The sequence below is a fragment of the Rhinatrema bivittatum genome, chromosome 14, assembly GCF_901001135.1.
Source record: "Rhinatrema bivittatum chromosome 14, aRhiBiv1.1, whole genome shotgun sequence".
In the NCBI taxonomy this organism is placed as follows: Eukaryota; Metazoa; Chordata; class Amphibia; order Gymnophiona; family Rhinatrematidae; genus Rhinatrema; species Rhinatrema bivittatum.
In genome coordinates, this window is record NC_042628.1 from 49,189,445 (window position 1) to 49,212,266 (window position 22,822).

The following is a 22,822-nucleotide window of genomic DNA, read 5'->3' on the forward strand; positions in this document are numbered from 1 at the left end:
AAGGAAAGAGGAAGTGAAGGAGGCTGAAAAGTGCGGGAAGGTGGGGAGGATAACTGGATGAGCAGAGAAGAGAGTGATTGCAGGGGGCGACATTTATTTCTTATTTTGTAAGAAGTTTGTTGACAGATAGTAGGGCATAGGTTATGGAGGGATCCCAAGGATTTTCTATTTCTTACTTTTTATTCATTAAAAAAAGTATTTATTACCAGTGTATGGTTTTTTTCTAGAAAGAAAGGTGCCGGTACTCAGATGCAGAGCCATCCTTAGGGGGAAGGGCAGGGGGAATTGAGGCAACCACCTAGTGCTCTACCTCCCACGGTAGCCCTGCTGCCTGCAGTCACAGCATGATCCTCCCCCCCCCCCCCCCAATTAGGCAAACTAGGTGATTGCCTAGAGCGCCAGACTTTTGGGGGCGGCAAAGTCCCTCCAGCGTGAGACCCGGAGGGCTGTTATGCCTGACCCAATGCTGCCAAAGACGGGAGTGCCATGCTGAAGCTACTGCCGCCGGTAAGAGGGAGCACTGTGCTGGAGCTGCCGCCAGAAGGTAAGTTGGGGGAGGGGGTGGAGGGCCGAAGATTTGCCTCAGGTGCCAAATACTCCTGCACCGGCCTTCCCAGGTAGGGAGCACAAGGGAACAGAGCTTCCACCTGCTGGTGCCTCCTCTGCCACCATCATGGATGAGAAAAGCACCACTGGGGGAAGGAGGTTGAAAGAGAGAGAGAGGCACCACTGGTGTTTTTCTCTTTTCCTCCGCTCCCTCCGCTAAGAAAGGTTTTATTATTATTATTATTATTATTATATTACATGTATTCATCTTCCAGTGAATCTCAAGGTGATTACAATAAGCCAAATAGTACATTCAATAAGAATACAAATAAAAATAGAATTTTGAACATAACTTCTACCCCACTCCCAATTCTATCTAGAATGTCCCACACCTTACCCATTTTTATTTTCTCCTTCTATTGATTTGCCCTCAGAATGGATGTAGCCCGCACCCACACCTTACCCATTTTTATTTTCTCCTTCTATTGATTTGCCCTCAGAATGGATGTAGCCCGCACCCAAAGCTGTGGCTTGTGCAGTAATTGATTCCCCCCCCTCTTTGAAAATACTTCTGAGGGGGAACTGTCTCTGTGCACCAGCAAACACACTGATGTAAACAATTCCGCTTTTATTATTTCAGGAATAGACTGCATTCAAAACTGTGGGTCTGATTTTCAAAAGCATTTCCACACTTAAAACTGGGTTTTACATGTGTAAATACACTTTACTCGTGTAAGTGGGCTTTTGAAAATTGCTACAATATATGCCTCCAGATTATGCATAGGATTTACCTGCGTAAGTGCACTTTACGTTTGTAAATGGCTTTTGAAAATTGCTGCGATAATGTTCTGCCTCTGCAGTATGTTTTTAAAATGTGTACCGTATTTTCCGGCGTATAAGACGACTGGGCATATAAGACGACCCCCAACTTTTCCAGTTAAAATATAGAGTTTGGGATATACTCGCCGTATAAGACCACCCGTCTGTGTCACTACATAACCATACTGTATGTGGTACCCAGTATACAACAACCAGCCAATCACGGCAAGCAATGTACCTTACCGGCGATTGGCTGGGTGTTGTATACAAATCCTGCTTGGATTGGTCAGCTCTCCCTGCTTGCCCAGCCCTCCCTGTCTCCAAGACTATCAGAGCGGTAACGCATCCCTCTGGCCCACCCTTGTATCCTATTACCTGTACCTCCTTCTCTGCCTCTCAGATCTCGCTCCTGAGGACTGCAGTGAAGCGGCGCAGACGTGCATGTGCGAGATCTGAGAGGCAGAGAAGGACGTACCGGTAATAGAGATGTGAATTGGAACCAGAATCGGTTCTGATTCCGGTTCTGATTCACATCGTGTTTTTTTTTTCGTCCGGCCCGATCAGGTTTTTTGTTTATCGGCTGCGCCCGAGCTGATAAACAAAAAACCCACCCCTACGCTTTAAAACTAATCCTTCAGCTTCCCCCACCCTCCTGACCCCCCCAAGACCTGCCAAATTAATTAAATACAAGCCCCCACCTTCCTGACCCCTCCAAAACCTGCCAAATTAATTAAATACAACCCACCACCCTCCTGACCCCTCCAAAACCTGCCAAATTAATTAAATACAACCCACCACCCTCCTGACCCCTCCACAAGGTCTGCCAAATTAGTTTTCTACAACCCCCCACCCTCCTGACCCCTCCAAGACCTGCCAAAAGTCCCTGGTGGTCCAGCGGGGGTCCAGGAGCGGTCCGGGAGCAATCTCCTGGACTTGGGCCGTCGGCTGCCAGCAATCAAAATGGCGCCGACGGCCCTTTGCCCTTACTATGTCACTGGGGTCGACCAATGGCAGCGGTAGCTCCGGTGACATAGTAAGGGTAAAGGGCCGTCGGCTGCCCCGATGGCCCTTTGCCCTTACTATGTCCCAGGGGCTACCGCTGCCATTGGTCGACCCCAGTGACATAGTAAGGGCAAAGGGCTGTTGGCGCCATTTTGATTGCTGGCAGCCGACGGCCCAAGTCCAGGAGATCGCTCCCGGACCCCCGCTGGACCACCAGGGACTTTTGGCAGGTCCTGGGGGGGGGGGGGGGGTTGTAGTAAATTAATTTGGCAGGTCTTGGGGGGGTCAGGAGGGTGGGGGTTTTTGTTAGATTTTTATTTTTTTTTATATTCGCTCCATAAGACGCAAACATTTTCCCCCCACTTTTGGGGGAAAAAGTGCGTCTTATGGAACAAAAATGCGGTATTTATTCGCCCTATAAGACGACCCCAGGCTTTTGAGAAGATTTTCAGGGGTTAAAAACTCGTCTTATACGCCGGAAAATACGGTACATGTTTCTTGGTTATGCTGTCACTCTGTCATCTTATTGATATTGCACAGCTTGGTTCTTTGCATGTCGTAGAGCTCTCTCTTCATTGCTTGTCTTTGAATTGATTCTGAGCTGTTTATTGGATCTTTCTTGTTATGCTTTGTTTCTCTGTCTGCTTTCTCTTGCCTGCTCTCATTGGTCCCTTGCTGCTAGGACTGCTTGGGACGGTTTGCTTCCTGTGACTTCCTTCAGTCGGAACTGGGCTCTCTGCAAACTAGCTTTCTCTCTTTCTCCTGTTCCAAGCTACGCAGAAGCATTGTTTTTTACCATTCACACTCCATAGTTTCTATCTCAGCTTCAATTGCCTCCATGAAGACACAGACGAGAAGCTTGGGACGTGAAGGTTCAGACGAGAAGCTTGAGCACGAAGACTCAGGATCAAGGTTCAGGAACAAAGTCTAGTACTGGGTTGAGGCTGCAACGTAGCATGCCCTACATAGCCCACCACAGGGCGGACCCACGGGACTGGTCATGGACCACGCTTGAGTGTGAGGCAGACTCCAGACGAATACGTGGAAGTTGAAGCCGGAACATAGCAAAGATTCAGTAGAAGCCTGCGCCGAGACACGTCCTACACAGCCGCCCATGGCTGGTCACGGACCACGCTGGAACGGAGCAGGTTCAGTCAGAGTCTTAGGCATGGACAGAGCAGCCACAAGAACATCTGAGGGCCGAGATGAGATTCAGGGAAGGGACCAAGATGAGACTTGGCTTCAGGCATGAGACAGGGGACCAAGACAAGACTTGGCTTCAGGCGAGGATGTCCCTCCAGAGGCTTGCGCTGCAGATGAGAAGACAGGCTCATGCCACGAGGTGACGAGACATGACATGGCACGCCAGAAGAGATAGCAATAAGGAACCAAGGGTCCAAGAAGCAGAAGCGGAGACGAGGCATCAGGAAGGAACATCAGAAAGACCACGAAACATCAGGATAAGACGAAAGATAATCCAGAAGCGACCACGAACATGAAGAACAATGAGGGATCCCACGAAGAACAGGAAATACCAGCAGGAGCGAAGACGAGAAGTCCTTGAGAGGAACTAACTCCTTGCGAAGGCAACTAAGGACTGGAAGCTGGGCCCTTAAATAGGGCTGAAGATCAGGAAATGCCCTGGGAGGAGTCCAGGTGGGGCCCGGGGCATATCCAGCCACGGGCCATTTAAATCTATGAAGGAGGAGCGGCCCGCACCCTAAGAAGACAGGAAGTATCAGAACCATGGTCAGCGGCCATGCTGCCGCTGAGCAGTGCAGGGAAGCCGAGCAGGCCGTGCCCAGGCCTGATGCTGAGGCAGCGGCGTCCTGGCCGCGGAACCACCAGCTGAACGCGGCTTCCTGCCACAGGCAATGCCGGGGACTGCGGCCTCTGGGCCGCGAGGAAAGTGACGTCGGTGGCGGCTCCTGCTGCGGGAAGAAGGTAGGCTGACTGCAGCTCTGTGCCGCAGAGGTCGGTGGCGGCTCCGTGCTGCGAAGGTAAGCGCCTGCTTGTGGCTAGGCCCGCGAGCAGGAGCACAACACTGCCTGGGGCATGCTCCAGTTGTGGCATCCAGGACTTATCTAGTCCTGGCTGAAGCTTCAAGAGGTAAACTCCAATCCACTTCTAGTAGATTAAAGTCACCCACAAGCGGAGCCTCCCATTTGTACACCATCCTGGCTAACTTCCATGTCAAATGTTGCCTATTTTTCCCTGTGCCAGATGTTTGTCTATTTCTCCCATGCAGGGCCGAATTTAAGAGTTTGGTTCCCATAGGCAGGGTGGGAGATCCTGGAGATTGGAATGTGGGTGGTGTCTTTTATTCTCCCAAGAACCTCCTAAAGTCCCAGAGTGCTATAGCACTGCTCCTTTGAACTGGGCTGCTGGAGCAGACTCCTCCTAACAGTTGCACTCCTCTGTGGCCTGGGTATTTGGCACCTTCACAATTTGGTGCCCTAGGTAATTGCCTATGTTGCTTATGCCTAAATCCAGGACTGCTCCCATGTAGGTTTTTATAGGGGAAATCACTGTAATTCAATTTCTCCCTATATTTCAATGGTTTTTGTTTGATCCTTAAATACATTCAACCATTGTACCCAAGTATCACTTTGATGATGATGATGCTATGGTAAGGTTGCTCCTCCTTCATCTTACCAATCCTTTCCCTCTACTCCTACACCTTCCATATTTCTCACATTCCTTCCATTCTACCATTTCAGATCCCTGACCCCAGAAGAAGGCTCCCATTCAGCAGTAATGGCAATCATTCTAACCTTCTTCATAGCTGCAAACTGCTTCATCACCAGCTCCATATCCTCCAGGTCCTCATCCTCTTTCTCTGGGGGTAGAGTAATATGAACCTTTCTCTCAGCTGTCTGTTGTGTTGGGACACTGTGGAAACCAAAGGGGTCAATGAATACTTCCTCCCGACCCTTAATCTCACAGCGGCAGAAGGGGCAGGTCTGGCCATCTGATTGCTGTTGGGAGAGAGAGAGAAATCTGTAAGTGAGCCAGAAAAAATGGGAGTCTTAGACTCAGTTTGTCCATAATTTTTGATACATTGCTTGTCTCTCTGTGTCCGTAGATACCTGTCTGTCTGACTCTCTGTGATTCTTTTACTTGCTAGGTGAGAAGACCCTACAGGATTTAACCCTTTACCTGCCAAGCAGTCAGGCATTTGCTGCACATGAGGTGTCCACAGGGCTCGATCTTCACATTCTTGTCATTCTCAGCACAGATCTTGCAAAGCTGGAAGGTGGATCCCATCTCACAGTACAGCTGATACTGCTCCTGCAGAAGACAGCATCAAAGAGAAAAGAAGGATGATACACGGATCAGTATTACCTCTTGAGAGGGACAGAGGAAGAATCAGAGAGTAGTGCTGATCCTCGAGAATCAGAGGCAGTGCTGACCCTGGAGAGGGATATACTGAGAATAAGAGAGCAACACTGACCCTGAAAGACGAGAGAATCTGAGAACAGTGCTGACCCTGGAGACAGACAAAAGGCTAAAAGTCAGTTTCTCTTTAGCCTTCTGTCTCTCACCAAGGTCAGCAGAAGGGCAGAAAGATAAAACACAGAGTAAGTACTGACCCTGGACACTTCGATATGTTTCTGGGGTGAAGGCCTGCAGAGTTCAGAGAGGTCAGGGTTAATATTTCTTCCATCAGGATAAAGATAGCTGGGTAAAATATAAAACCAAATGTTAAACAGTAGGCATGGGCAGAGTCATAAAATTCATTTCAGCTCATTCATTGGTTTATTTTATTTATTTATTATTTTTATATACCAACATTTGATCTGAGATATCACATTGGTTTACATTCAGGTACTGTAGGTATTTCCCTATCCCCAGAGGGCTTACAATCTAAGTTTTGTACCTGAGGCAATGGAGGGTGAAGTGACTTGCCCAAGGTCACAAGGAGCAACAGCAGGGCTTGAACCATGGTCTCGTGGTTCATAGCCCACTGCACTATCCACTAGGCTATTCCTCTGCCCCATAGTGTGCAATCATTTGGTTGGTTCATTTCAAATGAAAAACATTTTTTGTTTACTCATTTTAATCTGTCATTCATTTTCCATTGTATTCAATGGAGGAAGAAATGCAGCCTATTTTGGGCTCCCAGATTGGGCTTTTCTAATCATTTCTAATGAAACTGGTACGTAGACATCATCAGAAGGGTGAAGGAATGCCAACGCATCAAAACTATATCAACATGACACCAAAAGTGACACAAAGAGTCCAAGAACCTGCAATGATTGCAGTGCAGGAGTTCTCCAAGGTACTGTCAGAGGAGCAAAGCAACAGCAAGAGTGGGCAGAACACTCCAAGGCTCCAAAGGTTGGGAAAAGGGCACCAACAACTTTGGCAAAAGAGAGGCAAAGTGGCACCAAGTGTTGCATGAACAGCTCAAGGCACCATGAAGGAGAACAAAGCACCAAAAGAGGCAGAAAAGCCCCCAGCAGTGAAAGAGGGTCAAAGCAACTGAAAAAGTGGCATGAAGACACCAAAGCATCATAGGTGCAAAGCAGCCAACCAGAGTCACAAGAACCACCCCAAGGCACCAAATAAGGGCAAAGGCTCCAATCAAATTTGTAGATAGCCCTAGCCATAGCAAATAGGCATAGTAGCAGCAAAACCCCCAAGGTGCTATATCTGGAGCATGGCAAGTAGGCATAGTGGCAGCACAACCTCCAAGGTACTTTCAGTTGCCTTGCCACTTGCATGGAAATTCTGGAAAGCCTAGCAAAGGCAGACTGATTTTTAAAAACACCAACTTTTCCATCAAGTCAAACATCAGCCTTGAATGATGAGTGTGTTAGGATTCGTGGGGTTCCTGGACCCTTGGCCCAAGATAGAGGTTGATGCTACCTGAGGGGGTAGGCCCCACAGGTCCTCACCGTCGGGAGGCGAGGTCAGCTGCAGTAGAGTGAGAATGTCCTGCGTCACTGCCATGTGATCGCAGGTACCTGCCCTGAGATATACTGTGAGGCGCCCCGAGGAGCGGGACGGAGAGGCACAGTTCGAAGGAGTCACAGTACTTAGGCAGGACTGAAGATACAATGTACCAGAGAAGGAAGCTCCAAGGCAGAGGTGTGCTGGGCAGACCCCGAGGAGCATGAAGCGCGGAGACAGGATCTCTGAAGGAGTAATGCGGAGACTGTCCCAGGGGGCAGGACAGTGCAGCAACAGAGTCTCTGGTGTGATGACATAGGGGCTGCCACGAGGAGCGGGAAAGCGCAGAATCTAAATTCCATACATGTGGAGACAGGACACCCCTATTCATAAAACTAAATTAATTGAGCAGATGGGAAGACTAGATGGTAAAATGGTAAAATTTATTTTGGTATACTGATTTTCAATAAAAATGTAAAAATGGTTAACAAAGGAACACATAACACACAATTGTATACATATTTAACTAAAATATTTAATCTAAGATTAAAAACATAAGACATAGGCCATACAGTCATTTTCTGCCATCATGTTTGTTTGTTTCTATAAAGCAAGAGGCACCACTGTTATGTTAGGGTCTTTCATGTGCCCTTGGGCCTCGGCCCAACCCCAGGCGAATCTAGGACCCAACCGAGGGTTAGCGGTGTGTCCCAGCATGGCGGAGACAAGGTCTTACCCTATGCCGGGCCTGCATGCTCCTGGAGCCAACAAGAAGATGTTGGCATATGAACAGTCCTCCGACCGTTCCCAGCCCTTTCGGACTTGCCGCATAGGATCGGCATGGAGCAGCAGGCCGGACACGAGACGAGGGCGGACAAGGGCTGAAGCTTGGCAGATGGAAGTTCCGGTAATAGAAGTCATTTGAGACTAGTGAAGATGAAGTCTCCAGGCAAGAGAAATGTCCGAGGCAAGGATAATTCTTACGGACCTTGGGAAATCCAGACAAGATGAAAAGGACTTGGAATACTTGGACGAAGACAGGTGAGCACTGTTCCTCAGGGCGCCCTACACAGCCCACTACTCAGGGCGGACCCAATGGGCAGGTCACGGACCATCCTGTCCTCTACGCGCCCTACACAGCCCAAGGAGGCTGGTCACGGACCACGCGGGAGCAGGGCAGGCTCAGGAACAGAATCCAGCTGGCAGCGGCTCCAGTGACCAGAAACAGGAACCGGACGGAACAGATTTACCCTCGGAGAGGCCACCTGGAGAACTCGGAGAGCTGGAACATTGCAGGAACAGACATCAGGAAGATCAGGTACATAAAGGACCTCTAGCCATCGAGGACATCAGGACTTCAGGGACACCCAGAGGACAGAGACGGAGGACCTTAGGAACATCAAGACATCAGAGACCTGGATGAAGACTTCAGGAGATGAAGACATGGAACAAGAACTGACGAGACATGGAGCTCCAACGAAGAACAAGAAGGACCTGACGGAGCGCTGTAAGATAGGGACTTCCAGGAGTGAAGTAACTCCGATGCAAGGCAAAGGTGGAATGCAGGAGCAGCCCTTTTATAGGGCTGGCACAGGAAACAGTCTCTAGGTGGGGCCCAGGGCATATCCGGCTGTGGGCCCTTTAAATCTTGAAGAGAGGCGCGGTCGCACGCCTAAGGACGGAAGCAGGAAGCTGTGCAGGACAGTGGACAGCGGGCCTGCATCGACGTTGGCATGGAGAAGCAGGGCTGGGCCGAGGAGCAGGCCCTGACGTCAGCAGCGGCTTCCGCTGCTGCAGGAGGATCCGAGGGCGGCTCCGGCCGCCAGGCAAGCTCAAGGACTGCGGCCTCCAGCCGCAAAGATGACCACGATGTCAGCGGCGGCTCCAGCCGCGAAGAACCACGGCGGCAGGTCTGCCGCACCGGGGAGGAAGCCTGCAGTCCGCGGCTCCCGCCGCTGAGAAGAAGAACATGGTGGGTGGCCTCCAGGCAGCAAGAGGCCAACTGAGTCCGCAGCTCCGGCCACGCAGAAGGCCCAACGTCGGCGGCTCTGTGCTGCGATGGCGAAGGCAGCAGCAAGGTGAGGGACCTGCTCGCGGGGGGAGCCCGCAGGCAGAATTTATAACCACTACATACATTTTGCACCGTTGTCGCAAAGCAATGGTCATACATATCAGCAGCGTCTCTAGACAAATTGCTCTAACTAACAAAGAAACCCCTGGCCAGTTTCAATCATCTAATAAAGCTACCACTAAAATTATTCACAAGCATCAATCAATAAAAATTATTCTATATGAGAACCGGGTTTATATAGGATAGGACAGAATCTCAATATAAAACCTGAAGCTTAAATTCTACAATACCTTGCATTCACAGAAACTCCCCCCAACAAAGGGTGCAGAGCCAAACAAGGACATTTCCCCTTACCACTCACCCTAGAAAAATAATATTCAAATTATGGTATCACTCAGGAGCAGCAGCACAAACTCCTTCCACTACCAGTACAAAATCCTGCACAAAATGTACTCATTTGGGGGTAATTTTCAAAAGGATTTACACGTGTAAATGGGCTTTTGTAAATTGCGACAATAAGTGCCATTGAATTGTCAATAGGTTTTAGATGTATAAGTGCACTTTACGTATGTAAATGAGCTTTTGAAAATTGCTACGATAGTATGTTACATTTACACGTGTAACTCCTTTGATAATTACCTCCAATATGTTCTCCACAATATGATACTCACAATTTCTCCCTGTAGCCATCGATTAGAGCATGGAAGAGGGGCTTGTTTTGTGGGATGGTTTGCAGGATGTTGCCATCATGTGTCACATAGCCAATGGCCCACTGACCCAGCCTGGTACAGCTCAACCGAAAAATATAACTGGGAGTTGAAAGCAAGGGGAGAAAGCAGAAAAAAAAGAGAGAGGGAGAAAGAGAAAGAACAAATGGATTTATGGAGGATAGCAAAATGCAGTTGAAAAGAAATTACATTTCACAGACAGCGTATCTAACGCCAACCATTGTCTCCCAGCCCCTACCTGCCAGGTTTGTTGCTATAAGACTGGAGCCGTGCTTTCACTTCATCGTAGGTTAGGAAAGCCATGTACCCTGGATGTGTCACCGCCAGGCTCGTCCAGTTTTTCAGCAGTGTTGGCCACGGCTGCGAAGTGAGAAGCAAGACATGTAATAAGACTGTATCTAAGTATAGTACACCCCATCATCTAACTGCTCTCACCTCACTACTCCAGATTATCGCAAGGTACTACTCATGCCTTATCTACCACCTTGCTTGTTACCTCAATCTATCCTCTTCCTCCCTCCCTCTCTGTCTCTTTTCCAGTTTCTCCCTTTTTTACCCACCCTCATTCTCTGACAGAGTCTTTTCCCTCTCTTTCTCTCCCTTCTGCTCTTAGAAGTTTATTTTCTGTTCCCTGCTCATTTGGTCTAGGTTTGATAGCAGTTCTATGATCTAATCTTCATCACTTTTACTGTTGTGTGACCTTGAAAATCTGTTCTAGTTGCTGACTCCACCCGGAAATCCTCATCAGGTGCAACAAACAGAAGTCTACATCTTTGCTTGCATTGCCTTTCTCCTGATATCTGCCCTGTTCTACCAATCCTCATGTTCTCTGTCCCTTTCCCTCAGTATAAAAGCATCTTTTACAAATTAATTGGAGCACTGTAATACTTTGCTGAAATTGTCAGTCAATTTAAGCCCTATACATTTTTTTTGTGATGGGCTGCATTTCCACATCTCCCTGTACCTGGAAGAGCCGTGTGAAGATGTCAAACTCAAAGACGGAGACATGGTTGTTGCAAGTCAGATCAATGGTGGACTTTAGGGCAATAGACATAGGGCCATGTTCCACCAGATGTACACGGCTCAGCTTCTCCTGGAACTCATCCCATTGCACAATGCATCTGCAAGAGAAGTCATGGACAGACAAATGGCTAATGGCTGGCATAGTGCCATAGTACATGACAGCAGATAAGAGCCAACTGGCCCACCCAGTCTGCCCAATTGTCTTCCTCTCTGGTTCTCTACCAGTTTGGATAGTTTAAAATATACATTCCCATACTTAAACCAAGCATCAGCTCCCCATGTCTTTTATATGACCTTTCAACCCTGTTCTTATCACTGAATTTTGTATCTGCACACTGCTCTATGATAATACCAGCCCAAACTCCTTCACCTCCACCACCTCACCCAGTGTGCCACTGCAGGCATCCATCCCTCCAAAAGCAAAGAAGTACTTCCTCATGCTTTCTCTGATGATAATATATAGTAGATGAAGATGATAGCAGATAAGGACCAATTGGCTCATCTAATCTGCCTGCTAAGGATATCTGCCAGGTGTCAGAAACGTTTGACTGCCCACAGAATATTTGTTCTTATCCAAATCAGCTTTTATTGTCTTCCTATTTGGTTCTTATCAGACCAGACTTAATCTAACATCAAGGCCCCCTCCTATGTCTTATCACCAAGCTACCAAAACTGGTGAGGAAGATGTCCACACACCCAACTAATCCATTCTCATTGTTTTAGGGTTGTAATAATGGCTTCTCCATGCAAGTTTCTCCAGCCTTTTTGGAAGCCTGATGAGCTGTATCACTGCTGTTAAGTTTGTAACCATGGCCACTGCAAATGTTGTGTGGATGTAAGAGAGCATGGACCCCTTGCCCGAGGGGGAGTTGGTGCTACCTGAAGGAGTGAACCCCACCAGGTCCTCACTGTCAGGAGGTTAGGCTTGAACTGCAGCAAGGGCCAGCTGGAGCTTCACCAATACCAACCCTGTTCCCCGCAGGTTGAGCCTTTGGGTGTGTGGGGCCGGCTGGACTTAGGTGGGCCCTTGAAGAGATGAAGGAATCATCAATATTCAGTCCGAGATCAGAAGCCAGAGGATCACCAATCACCAATCCAAGGTCAGAAGCCAGAGAATCGCCAATCTCCAGTCCAAGGTCAGAAGCCAGAGAATCGCCAATCGCCAATCCGAGGTCGGGAGCCAAGAGAATCACCAATCACCAGTCTGAGGTCAGGAGCCTTTGGGAGCCAATCCAAGGTCGGAAGCTAGGAGATCCATCCAAGAAGCTGGAGAAGGGGAACAGGAGCAGGATAGGAACTTGGAAGGCAGGAGCAGGACTCGGAAGGCAGGGAAGGACACGGAAGGCAGGAACAGGGAAGCAATACCAAACAAGTGCCACAGACCTCACAGGAAGTGAAGCAGACTCGTTGTCAAGTCAAGGAACAGGAAGAGGAGGTTCCCATAAATAGTACCTGGGTCCTGACATCATCTAAGAGGCTGGGCTGTGTCAAGGTGGCCTGTCCCTTTAAGAACAGCTCTGGAGGTATGGCCGAGTGTCTAAGGAGCATCCTGCTCGACATGGGCTGCAGCAACAGAGGCTTGCGGCCTGGTGCCATGAAGAGGAGGACCGAGAATCTTCCCTGCAATCGCGGAGTGCTGTGCTCATCCTGTGGCAGGGCCTGCAGGTATGGAGAAAGCCAGAGGCTTGCGGCGGGAATGACTCCCTACTGCAGCACGGCTGCCGACGCCCGGGCAGAGGTAATGGGGGGGCCGACCGCAGCTGCCCGCAGCATCTAACACAAGTAGGTTACCCCAGCCTTTTTGGAAACCTAATGCAGTCTGCCATTCACTATACACTTCAAAGATATATACTTTTTGTTTTTATATATTTTATTTGCCTTTCTAAGCTTAAAGACTGAATCCATTTCACAGAGACAGGCAATTAACTTCTATCTTACAGATGTATCCTGTGAAAGAGGGAGGCCATGTCCTAGTTCAGAAGCAAAAATAGGAAACTGAAGGGGAGGGGTAGAATGGGTTAATAAGATGAATCTGAGTTTAACTGTCTTAGATATCACACAAAAAAATATAGCAGATTGTGGCTTGCCAGAGAAGCAGAAACCTGAGATCCATACAAAAATTCAGCACAGTATAGAAGTTGTCCAAACAAGTAACTACGGATATAAAACTCAGGAAAGTACTGTGGACCTTTTGTTAAATAGACCATGATTAACAATTAAGGTCTGACATTGAAAACCTTGCTATCCAATCAGATTTGAAATGAATGCTAGCCAATTGATAACAACTTGCTGACATTGCAGAGTGTCCCTCTGATTGTCATAAGGCTCAGTCATATTTAATGAGATATCCGGGAGGCCAATTAATCAGATGTCTATGAATTGGCTAAGCAATGAAAGAGGCCTAGCAGCAGACATCAGTCATGTATGAGTCAGAAAACGATGACAATACGCTAAGCTCTGCCTATGATGACTGCATGCAAAACCATCAGCACAGAAGTCTAAATCATGAAGATTGCAATGGACAACAGGAAGTCCTGGCAACACAGCAGTATGCCCTGCTAAAGACTTCAATTTGGTCAGACTTATGAAGCAGCTAAACTTCAGGTCATATAAATCTTAGGTAAGGGTAGCAACTTCAGGGTAACAATTTTAAGTGGTAAGCTTTGTTAATATATTTTGGGTGAATTCCTATTTTTAAGTGATAGCCTGGAGCTGGTAGAGTTATCAGAAAGGGTGGGATCACATAGCCTATAATTGGTTTGTACATGGTTACAGAGCCTAGGAGGTGGAGGGGTCCACTAAGGGTTAAGCTATATACCAATTGGGATCCTGGGAAGTGGAGGGGGTCCTTTAAGAGTTAGCCCATTTGTACATTACAATTATAGATAATTAGCTTGGAGACTAATTTGGGGCAATAGGAATCTAAGATTTCAAGATTAAGTTTCTGTGAAGGCTCTGATATGTATAGTAAAGGATTTGTTAGTTACAGTCTTACACATTTCAAAACTACCATTCAATGTTTTTTATTGTAAACATACAAGTGTTAGTTTTCAAACTGTCTGCACTGGGACAAAATCTTCCAGTACTTCTTACCCAGGAAGTATGCTCCAAATTTCAAAACAAGGGTCAATATCTATTTTCACATTGAAAATACAAGATATCTGCAAAACTTTGAGCCTGTTTTTTTGCTGGTACTTTTTGAATGGAAAATAATATGCATAGGTTTTTAAAAAAATGTTATTTACTTATGCAGTTTCATAAAGAGAATAAAGATACATTCCTTATGCGTACCAAGTAATAGAAATGCTACAACCAGTCCACAAATTATGGGGGAAGGGGGTTGTACAATAGAAATCTTAAAGAAGAACGATCATTACATAAAAAATAAAGGGGAACTGGGCTACAAGGTTCCAAACATTTTCTAAAATGTGTATCAATGCGAGAAAAATGTAAATGGGAGAAACCACAGGGGAAGATACTCTTTGTACTTCATCAGAAGAAGCCAACCTAATACTAAGAAAGGTTGTTAACTGAGGAGGTATCAAAGAAGACATAACTAACAGCTTTGTATTTAATTACACATTTACTTGGATATTTTAGCCAGAGCATTGTTCCTAAATGCAACACTTGAGGACACATCAATAGAAATAGTTTTCTTTTCTTTTGTGTGGCCCTAGCCACATCTAGGAAAATATAAATTTTAGAATTCAGGAAAAGAACTTTTCTATTTAAAAAAAAAAAGTTTCATGACTCAGTCTTTGGTTCAAGTACAAATTGTACAATCAATGTAGAAAATGAAGTAACTTCATCCTTTATCTTGCCAAGAATACCAGTAACATCAGGGAAGTCAAAAGAAATCTGCAAAGCTTCAGGCTGACCTTTTTTTTTTTTCAGAAAGGAGGAATATAATATGCTTAAAAACAGGTGGGCAGGCATTTTCAGGTATCCTGAGATTTTCTACAAAATACCATTTGAGCAAAGATGATGGTGAAGATGTTACCACTTTGGGAACATCTATAAATTGCAAAGTTGTGCTCCTAATAGTATTCTTCAATCTTTTCATTTTATTATTAATCAATAAATTATCCTTGATTAAAGAACAAACATTATCTTGGCGCTTTCCTATATCAGATCCCATCCTTTTGTCATTACCTTTGCCATGAATTTCTTGAAACTAAAGAGATGAAGCCTGTAACTGTGCAGTTACAGACTCGCCAGAGAAAGTATGGCTTTCCAGATCCCTTCTAAATTGATAACATGAGGTCTTACTAGACCAGAAACCTTTCCAGAGGCCTTCTAAGTCATTAGGAAACATGATTCTTCTTGTGCATCTCCCATACATTCTTCCCTTGTCTTCCTCTCTGGCACAGAACTCCTTCCTCCTATTGCTTGCAATTACGGTCTGATGTTCCCTGAAATTATCTCAGTGGCCTCCATCCCTGCACCACCACAGCGTCTAACATCTTCTGAAAGTGCCCGCAGGCTCAGGTCACTGAGATATCCTTTGCATACAGGCAATGAAGGGGGAATCCAAGCCTCCAGGCTAAAGGAATGGTCTCATTCCCAAGAAGCCATCACCTTCAACTCCTCCGATGGCATCCCCAAGGAAGCTACATCAGAAATACTTGATAAAGGAGCCTTTACCACATGTGCGTCCATTGGTCCAGAGGCACTCTCCCTTCCCTGGGTCATGGGAAAGACCTGGACCATGTCTTTCCACTTGACTATAGTCAGGTCCGACATCACTCATGGGATTCAAAACCGCATGTCCACCATCTTGGACATGCCCCTGTTCAAAATGCAGAACTTTTAAAATGCAAGGGCAGACTGACCATTAATGCAATAGAGCAGTGCCCGAGGGCCCACAACACTGTTCTCTAGCCTCAGATGTGTGGTTAAGGACCAATGACCCTTATTGCCTGGGGGCCCAAATCTCTGTCAGTATACCTTTGTGAAAATGTATTCCTCCCCTGACCAAAACACGCTCACAGGAATGCCTCCTCCAAATGTGGTGTGGGTTGTTTCTCTTCAAAATTAGCACTCATTTACTTCACAGCTTTGTGGGCTGTTCAGAATTGCTCCCTAAATGCAGGGACAGACTTTACAAGAGTGAAGCTGTACCACGTACAATTATTTTAAATATTTCTTAAATATTGCATATTAAATTTTACTTCAAAATCTCACATAATCCACTACCGAAATTGCAAACAAATGTTTTTCTGCCTTTGCTGATCTTTTATCTTCTCAGGGTCCTCCGTCTTCTTTTTTTGTCTTCCTCTAGTTCTCCTTTTCTATAGCCATCTCCCTTCCTCGATCTTGCGCTCCTATCATCGGTATCTTTGAATTTTTAATCTTTCATTTCTATCTCTTTTTTTCCTATCGCCACCTCTTTGCTTCTTTGCCTCCTCTCTGTTTTAGCTCTCCCTTTCTCCTCCTGCTACGTTTCAACTATGGTTCTGTGGTGGGGGACGGCCAGAGTGCTCAGATCCTGTACAGGGAGGGAGAGAGGACAGCTTGGGAGAAGAAACAGGAGACTCGGGCTTACCTGCTGCACTCACCCACTGCCACACTCAGGAGCCGAGGGAGCCCATCCCTGCAACCCCCAACAGCTCTCACTACCACTCTGAGCTCTGCCAGGCCATGAGTTTTGAAACTGACTGGAGCAGGGCAGCTCAGAGCTGGAGAGGCAGCGAGAGCAGCTGAAATTGGAGTGGGATGAAAGTCCACAGAGGGAGGGGAAGAGTTTTTGGTAGCTTTGTTATGCCCATGTAAAACTATTTTTGTTATGCTCCCAACCTCTGGCTATCTCATCTTTCCAGCACCCCCTTCTTTTCTGATTCTTCCCCTCGTTTTCTGGCTCTCACACCCTCCCGGGCTCCTTCTCTCTTTTTGCCTTTTGCACTGTCCCAGGCCTCTGGAAGGCTCAAAGCTGACCTTGCAGCCTATGGCACAACAGAAGGCAGTGGCGATGCATGGGGACAGTGAATGTGCTGCTCTCACCATCCCGGTGGTGTCTTCCCAACTCCTCTTCTCTGTTCTGGTAGCAGGTGCATGCCCCAGGGAAAGCTGGAGGCACAGATGCCAGCAGGGGATGGGGAGCACAGAGCTTTAATGGCCCCTAGGCGCTAATGCCATTGCCTGGTTTTGTGTCCCACACCACGAGACCAGCTCCTTTAGGAAAGAGTTGTGGCAGACATAGCCCTGCTCACGCCACTCTCTTTACAGCTCTGCAAGGGGGCATAGGGGAGGAAGGGAAGGCCAGAAAGTGGTGAAGGATGTAAAAGGACAGAAGAGGAATTAAAAAGAAAGAATAAGAAGAGAGGACCAGGGGGGCACAGAGCAGGCAGGAGAGACAAACAGGTAGAAGAGTCTCAGTGACACAGAGACACAAGGTGGGGGGGAGACACACAACTGCACTGGGAGAAGTATAAAACCTGGTTTTATACTTCTCCCAGTGTAAAAAAAACCTGGTTATTTATGAAAGCCTTTCCAGATACCAACTGAACTTACTTTCAATTCAAGCAACTCAACTCCGACAGAGTAATCAACAACCTTGGACAACTCCTTAATGTATTTTTCTTTTTCTAATTTGGCAGGTTGTATTACCTTGGCTATTTCTTTTTTAGCTCATTGTTATTTTCTCTTTCACCTTCTCTACAATCCAAGTTGCATTATGTCCCTGTTTTATTGTAACTGCTATCTTCCTATTCTATCACATGTTAATGTTAAGTGTTTTTAAGTATTTATCCTTTTGTCACACCCTGTTTATTGTAAACCGGCATGATGCGACTCCCATCGCGAATGCCGGTATATAAGAAATGCAAATAAATAAATAAATAAATAAATAAAGACATGGGGTAAGGAGCAGGATAGAGGGACAAGGGCAGGGAGTGGAGAAGAGTGAGAAGAGAAGCAAAGGGAGGGAAAGTTGTGGTTCTGGGCAAGGGATGGAGGCGGAGGAACACAAGCAATGGAGGTCAGAGAAGCTGCAAAGGGGATAGTGAGGCGGGAGAGCAGGAAAGGGGAAAGGAGACATTAGGAAGGAGAGGGAGAGAGGAAGTAGGGCATTCCTGTAGTCTGGTACCGTACATAGGATAGTGCCAGAAATAACCAGTAGATAGATGCTCATACATATTTCCTGCAGAGAGGTACATCAGCACCTACAGAGCAGGGTTTGGCAGAAAATACTGAGTGAGTGTCTGCCTCTCCTCCAGCTGTGCCGAAACACTACTGTCTCCTCACAGAGTCCCCGCAGGCTCCTCCCCCTGATTCAGCAAGAACTCGCAGGGCCCTCTTACCGGTCCCCGAAGGCTCGTGTCCAGAAGTCTGCAGCCTCCACCTTGGTGAAGCGGTACGTCTCTCCGTGGCACTTGCTGGTTGGGTAAATGGCCTTTAATTCTGCCAGCATATGGCTGAGGATGAGGGACAGCTTGGTGAGGTTCCTCCTGCAGAGAAAAGAGACAATCTGCGTGTCAGTATTCCTGCTCACAGGTTATATTAGCCTGAATGCACGGTCATAGCCTTGTGGCGTCCAGGGCAGTGGCATACGTTGTCGTGATACACTGCATAGGGCTGCTCCCAGGGACCTGGGCATCACTATGAGCTGCCATGTCAAAGACCCTGGCACCTGCTCCTCTAGCCAGTTGGGAGCGCAGAGGAGTCTCCAACTTTCGCACAATGGAGACACCTACCATCAGGCTCAAAAGCACGCTTGTGGGGAATATAATAATGTACAACTTGTATAAATGTACTAATACTGTACTTGGTGCTACTTACTGTAATAAAATGTTATGTTGTGATACAGAATGTAATCATACACAATGCAATAAACATTCAATAATACGCTTGCTCAGCGTTATACAGTGTGATAACACAAACAACATGGCAGCATCCTCTGTGATAAATCAGTACACTACGGACTTTTGGAGTCTGATAAATATTAATTTGGTTATTTTATAACGACGTGGACTTTGACAAGGCAGGCAGCTGCCATCAGAGGTGCGGTGTGCAGGAAGTGAATTCACAGCACATCTTTCTGTCCAATCTGCTGTCGGTGGTGACACGAAGTTTCCATTGAATGAAGACCACTAACCAAAAACGAGCCCAGGCACCACATTTAGACTCACACGTTCACAGAGTTAATGCAAAAGAGAGAGAAACTCCTCAAAGCCCAGAATGAATCCTTCAGACAAAAGGCTTACAAACCCAAAACTGTTTCCAAAAAGATTGCTTGAAGGACAAATCTACTGCAATACAAAGAAAGGAAAACCACAGAGCATGCAAAACAGAGCTGGAAAAACTAAGGGGAAAAAAAAAGACCTACAGCCACTACTCCAGGGGGATGAAGCATGGAAAGAAATATTTCCTGCTCCACTGGGAACCACCTAATGTGAAGCACAAACTAATAAAATACAAACTTCAAACAGAAACTCAGAAAGAAGGAAGTGGCACTTACTCCTGCCATGTACCTCCCTGCAAATTATGCCAACACATCACAGGATCCCATCATCCCCCACATAAGGGGATCCTACTCTTCCTCCTCCTCCTTGCATGTGTATTTTATTCAATGCATGCTACATTGGTGAGACAGGACAGGCAAGAGTTAATTCGCAGGGATACAAGATCAAAACACCACAGGGAAGGCCAGGCCAACAGCTCCATAGGGGAGCACTGTTTGGAACCAGGCCACTGCCTCAGTCAACAATCCAGCAATGCAGGACACTTGAAGTTAAAATGATCAGAACAGAAAATGATCAGAACTGAAAAAAAAAGGACTCAGAAAAGACTTTGGTTTCCTATCACATTATGAAGCATTTTTATCAGTCACTTATTGCAACCACACTACTCTATATTTCTTGGTAATGTCATCTTTTGCTCATTCTGTTCTGACCTGAGGAAGAGTATTACCTCTCAAAAGCTAGTCATGAAACATATTAAATTAGTCCAATAAATAGGTATTTTTATTGCTAGAATTTTTTTTATTGGTTAACCTTTATTTCTGTTAACACTGTATAAGGATACCTGCATTGCTGCTGTCAGTGATGTACCTCTTCTGTGGTGGGGCTGTGTGTGTGTGTGTGTGTGTGTGAAGGAAGCCTGCACTGTTGCAGTGACCTTTTCTGCGTGTGGCAGTGTATGTGAGGGAAGCTTGAACTGCTGCTGCCTGTGCTGTACCTGTTCTGTGACGGGCATCATGTGAGGGAGGCTTACAGTGCTGTTGCCTGTGCTGTACCTGTTCTGTGACGGGCAGCGTGTGAGGGAGGCTTGCAGTGCTGCCGCCTGTGCTGTACCTGTTCTGTGACGGGCAGCGTGTGAGGGAGGCTTGCAGTGCTGCCGCCTGTGCTGTACCTGTTCTGTGACGGGCAGCGTGTGAAGGAGGCTTGCAGTGCTGCTGCCTGTGCTGTGTCTGTTCTGTGATGGGCAGCGTGTGAGGGAGGCTTGCAGTGCCGCTGCCTGTGCTGTACCTGTTCTGTGATGGGGCAGCGTGTGAGGGAGGCTTGCAGTGCTGCCGCCTGTGCTGTACCTGTTCTGTGACGGGCAGCGTGTGAGGGAGGCTTGCAGTGCTGCTGCCTGTGCTGTACCTGTTCTGTGATGGGGCAGCGTGTGAGGGAGGCTTGCAGTGCTGCTGCCTGTGCTGTACCTGTTCTGTGGTTGGGAAGTGTATGATAAATATATTTTTAAATGAATACATGAGTAACTCTCCGTTCCTTGACTGTCATTCTAAATCAGGGGTCTCAAACTTTGGTCCTTGAAGGCCACAAGCCAGCTGAGTTATCAGGATAGCCCTAATGAATACACATGATATTGATTTGCATACAATTGAGGCAATGTGAATGCAACTATATCTCATGCATATTCATTAGGGATACCCTTAAAACCCGATTGGTTTGCTGCCCTTGAAGAGCAGATTTTGAGACCCTTGGCTTACAGCAAAACATCACCTGTTCTCCCCATCAAATCCAGCAACGTCTAAATATGAAATAACTTCTGGAATATTAAATATTCACTGGAGAGTAAGAGAAGTCATATCGCTGGCCGCTCATATGAATACACAGTTAATGTTCTCTTTATTCCTCTGATTTTATGTCACCGTAGGAAAACTATTGTTCTACCTATTTTACTCCTGCCAATATCACGAATCTACGTGCTGATCTTTATCCAAACCCCAACAGGCATCTCCAAGGGTTGGCAATCTCCAGTCCCCATGCAAACCAATTCACTTAGGTTTTCAGGATATTCCTAATGAATATGCATGAGACAGGGTTGCATTCATACTACCTCAATTTTATGCAACTCTGTCTTATGCATATTCATTAGGAGTATGCTGAAAACCCGAGCGAACGGCGACAATGTGCCTGCTGCACACTGGTATGTGCAAAGCATGAATACAGCCCAGGCAGCTGCAGAGCAGATCTTCCTCAGAGCTCCCTTGCAGGTGTCACACTCACACATGTAAAGCATGAATGCCCCACAGACAGGCGAAACGTGGCTCTTCATCGGAAGCCCATATAGAGGTCATGCTGATATACTTTGCAATGCACAAATGTAGCATTAGCTGGAAAGGAAACCCGAAGGAGATGAATAAACACAGAGAAAGGCTATAACGAAATATGCAAAATATACTTAGGTAAACAAGAAATAAGAAGAAAGACCCAAAAGAACCAAGACATTGGCCAGCTGCTGTGTTGAGCTGTCTGCCTAGTGCTGCAACTTTATCTGAGCCCTGATGCTTGGGTGAGAGGAAAGAATCTATCTCACACAGGCAGTGTTTACTTGCCTCTCAGTTCTTCCTGCTTCCTGTATCCCGACTCCTCACCTGAGACTATTATTAGGAGAGGGGGAGGGGAGTTGTAAATCCCTTCGCAGCATGGTCCCTCTGCCCTGTCACTGTCACTCCCGCCTCCCTTCACCTGTCTCCTCTCCCCTCTCCTCCTCCACGGTAGGTTCTCCAGCATCGTTTTTTCCCCCTGTTTCTTGTACCTGGCTATGGAGCCTTCCTCGTAGATTTTCTCCCTGGCCTCTTTGAAGAGCCCGGTGGCTTGCTTGGTTTTAGCCAGCAGGTTGCTCAAGTAGATCCTGAAGTAGTCGTTCTCCAGCAACAGGTCCAGGCGCGGCTCGCAAGAGCTCTGCAGAAGTCGCAGTTGCTGGTGGGTCTCTGGCATCAGCTCTAGGAGGTAGGGAGGACTGTTCCGCAGCTGCAGCCGTGGGTTCTGACACAGCTTCTTCAGTTTCTCCACCTGCTTGAGGGCCTTCTCCAGGACTCTCCTGTCCATAGCCATGGGGGTTATGGGGGCCCTTCTCACCTGAGAGGCCCACGGCTGCTGTCTACCTGCTGAGGCCATAGTGACAGTATTAGCAAACCACTTCCTGATTGAATGGGCTGAGCCTGCGGGCAGCTGGGTGAGGTCATTTCACAGAGAGAGAGAGAGAGAGAGAGAGAGAAACAGTGACAGGGAGAGAAAGAAAATGAGACAGGAGAAGAAAGAGAGCTGGAGAAAGAGAAGAAACAGAGACAGTGACAGGGAGATGGAAAGAGGCGGGGAAAGAGGTGGAGGAAGAAGAGAAAGAGACTGACAGAAAGAGACTGACAGAAAGAGACAGGAGGAAAGAAAGGTGGAGGAAGAGGAGAAAGAGAGACAGGGAGAGAGAAAGAGGAGAAGAAAGAGAAGGGAAGAGGCGAGAGAGACAGGGAAATAAAGGGAGAAAGAGAGAAAAAGTAAGAGAAAGAAAGAGAGTG

General features: G+C 47.0%; 1 protein-coding gene across 1 annotated transcript in view; it reads right to left on the bottom strand.

Moving 5' to 3' along the window:
• Window positions 1–22,517, bottom strand: part of CBLC (Cbl proto-oncogene C) — a 35,067-nt gene extending 12,550 nt beyond the window's left edge. The window contains exons 1-8 of the mRNA XM_029577054.1: window positions 22,066–22,517; window positions 18,384–18,530; window positions 11,027–11,183; window positions 10,301–10,422; window positions 10,006–10,143; window positions 5,961–6,048; window positions 5,527–5,658; window positions 5,142–5,345 (exon numbers count right to left, since the gene is read on the bottom strand). Coding sequence (XP_029432914.1) covers window positions 5,142–5,345; window positions 5,527–5,658; window positions 5,961–6,048; window positions 10,006–10,143; window positions 10,301–10,422; window positions 11,027–11,183; window positions 18,384–18,530; window positions 22,066–22,427 — 1,350 coding nt within the window. The 5' untranslated portion in view covers window positions 22,428–22,517. The remainder of the gene's footprint in view (window positions 1–5,141; window positions 5,346–5,526; window positions 5,659–5,960; window positions 6,049–10,005; window positions 10,144–10,300; window positions 10,423–11,026; window positions 11,184–18,383; window positions 18,531–22,065) is intronic.
• Window positions 22,518–22,822: the final 305 nt, after the last annotated feature.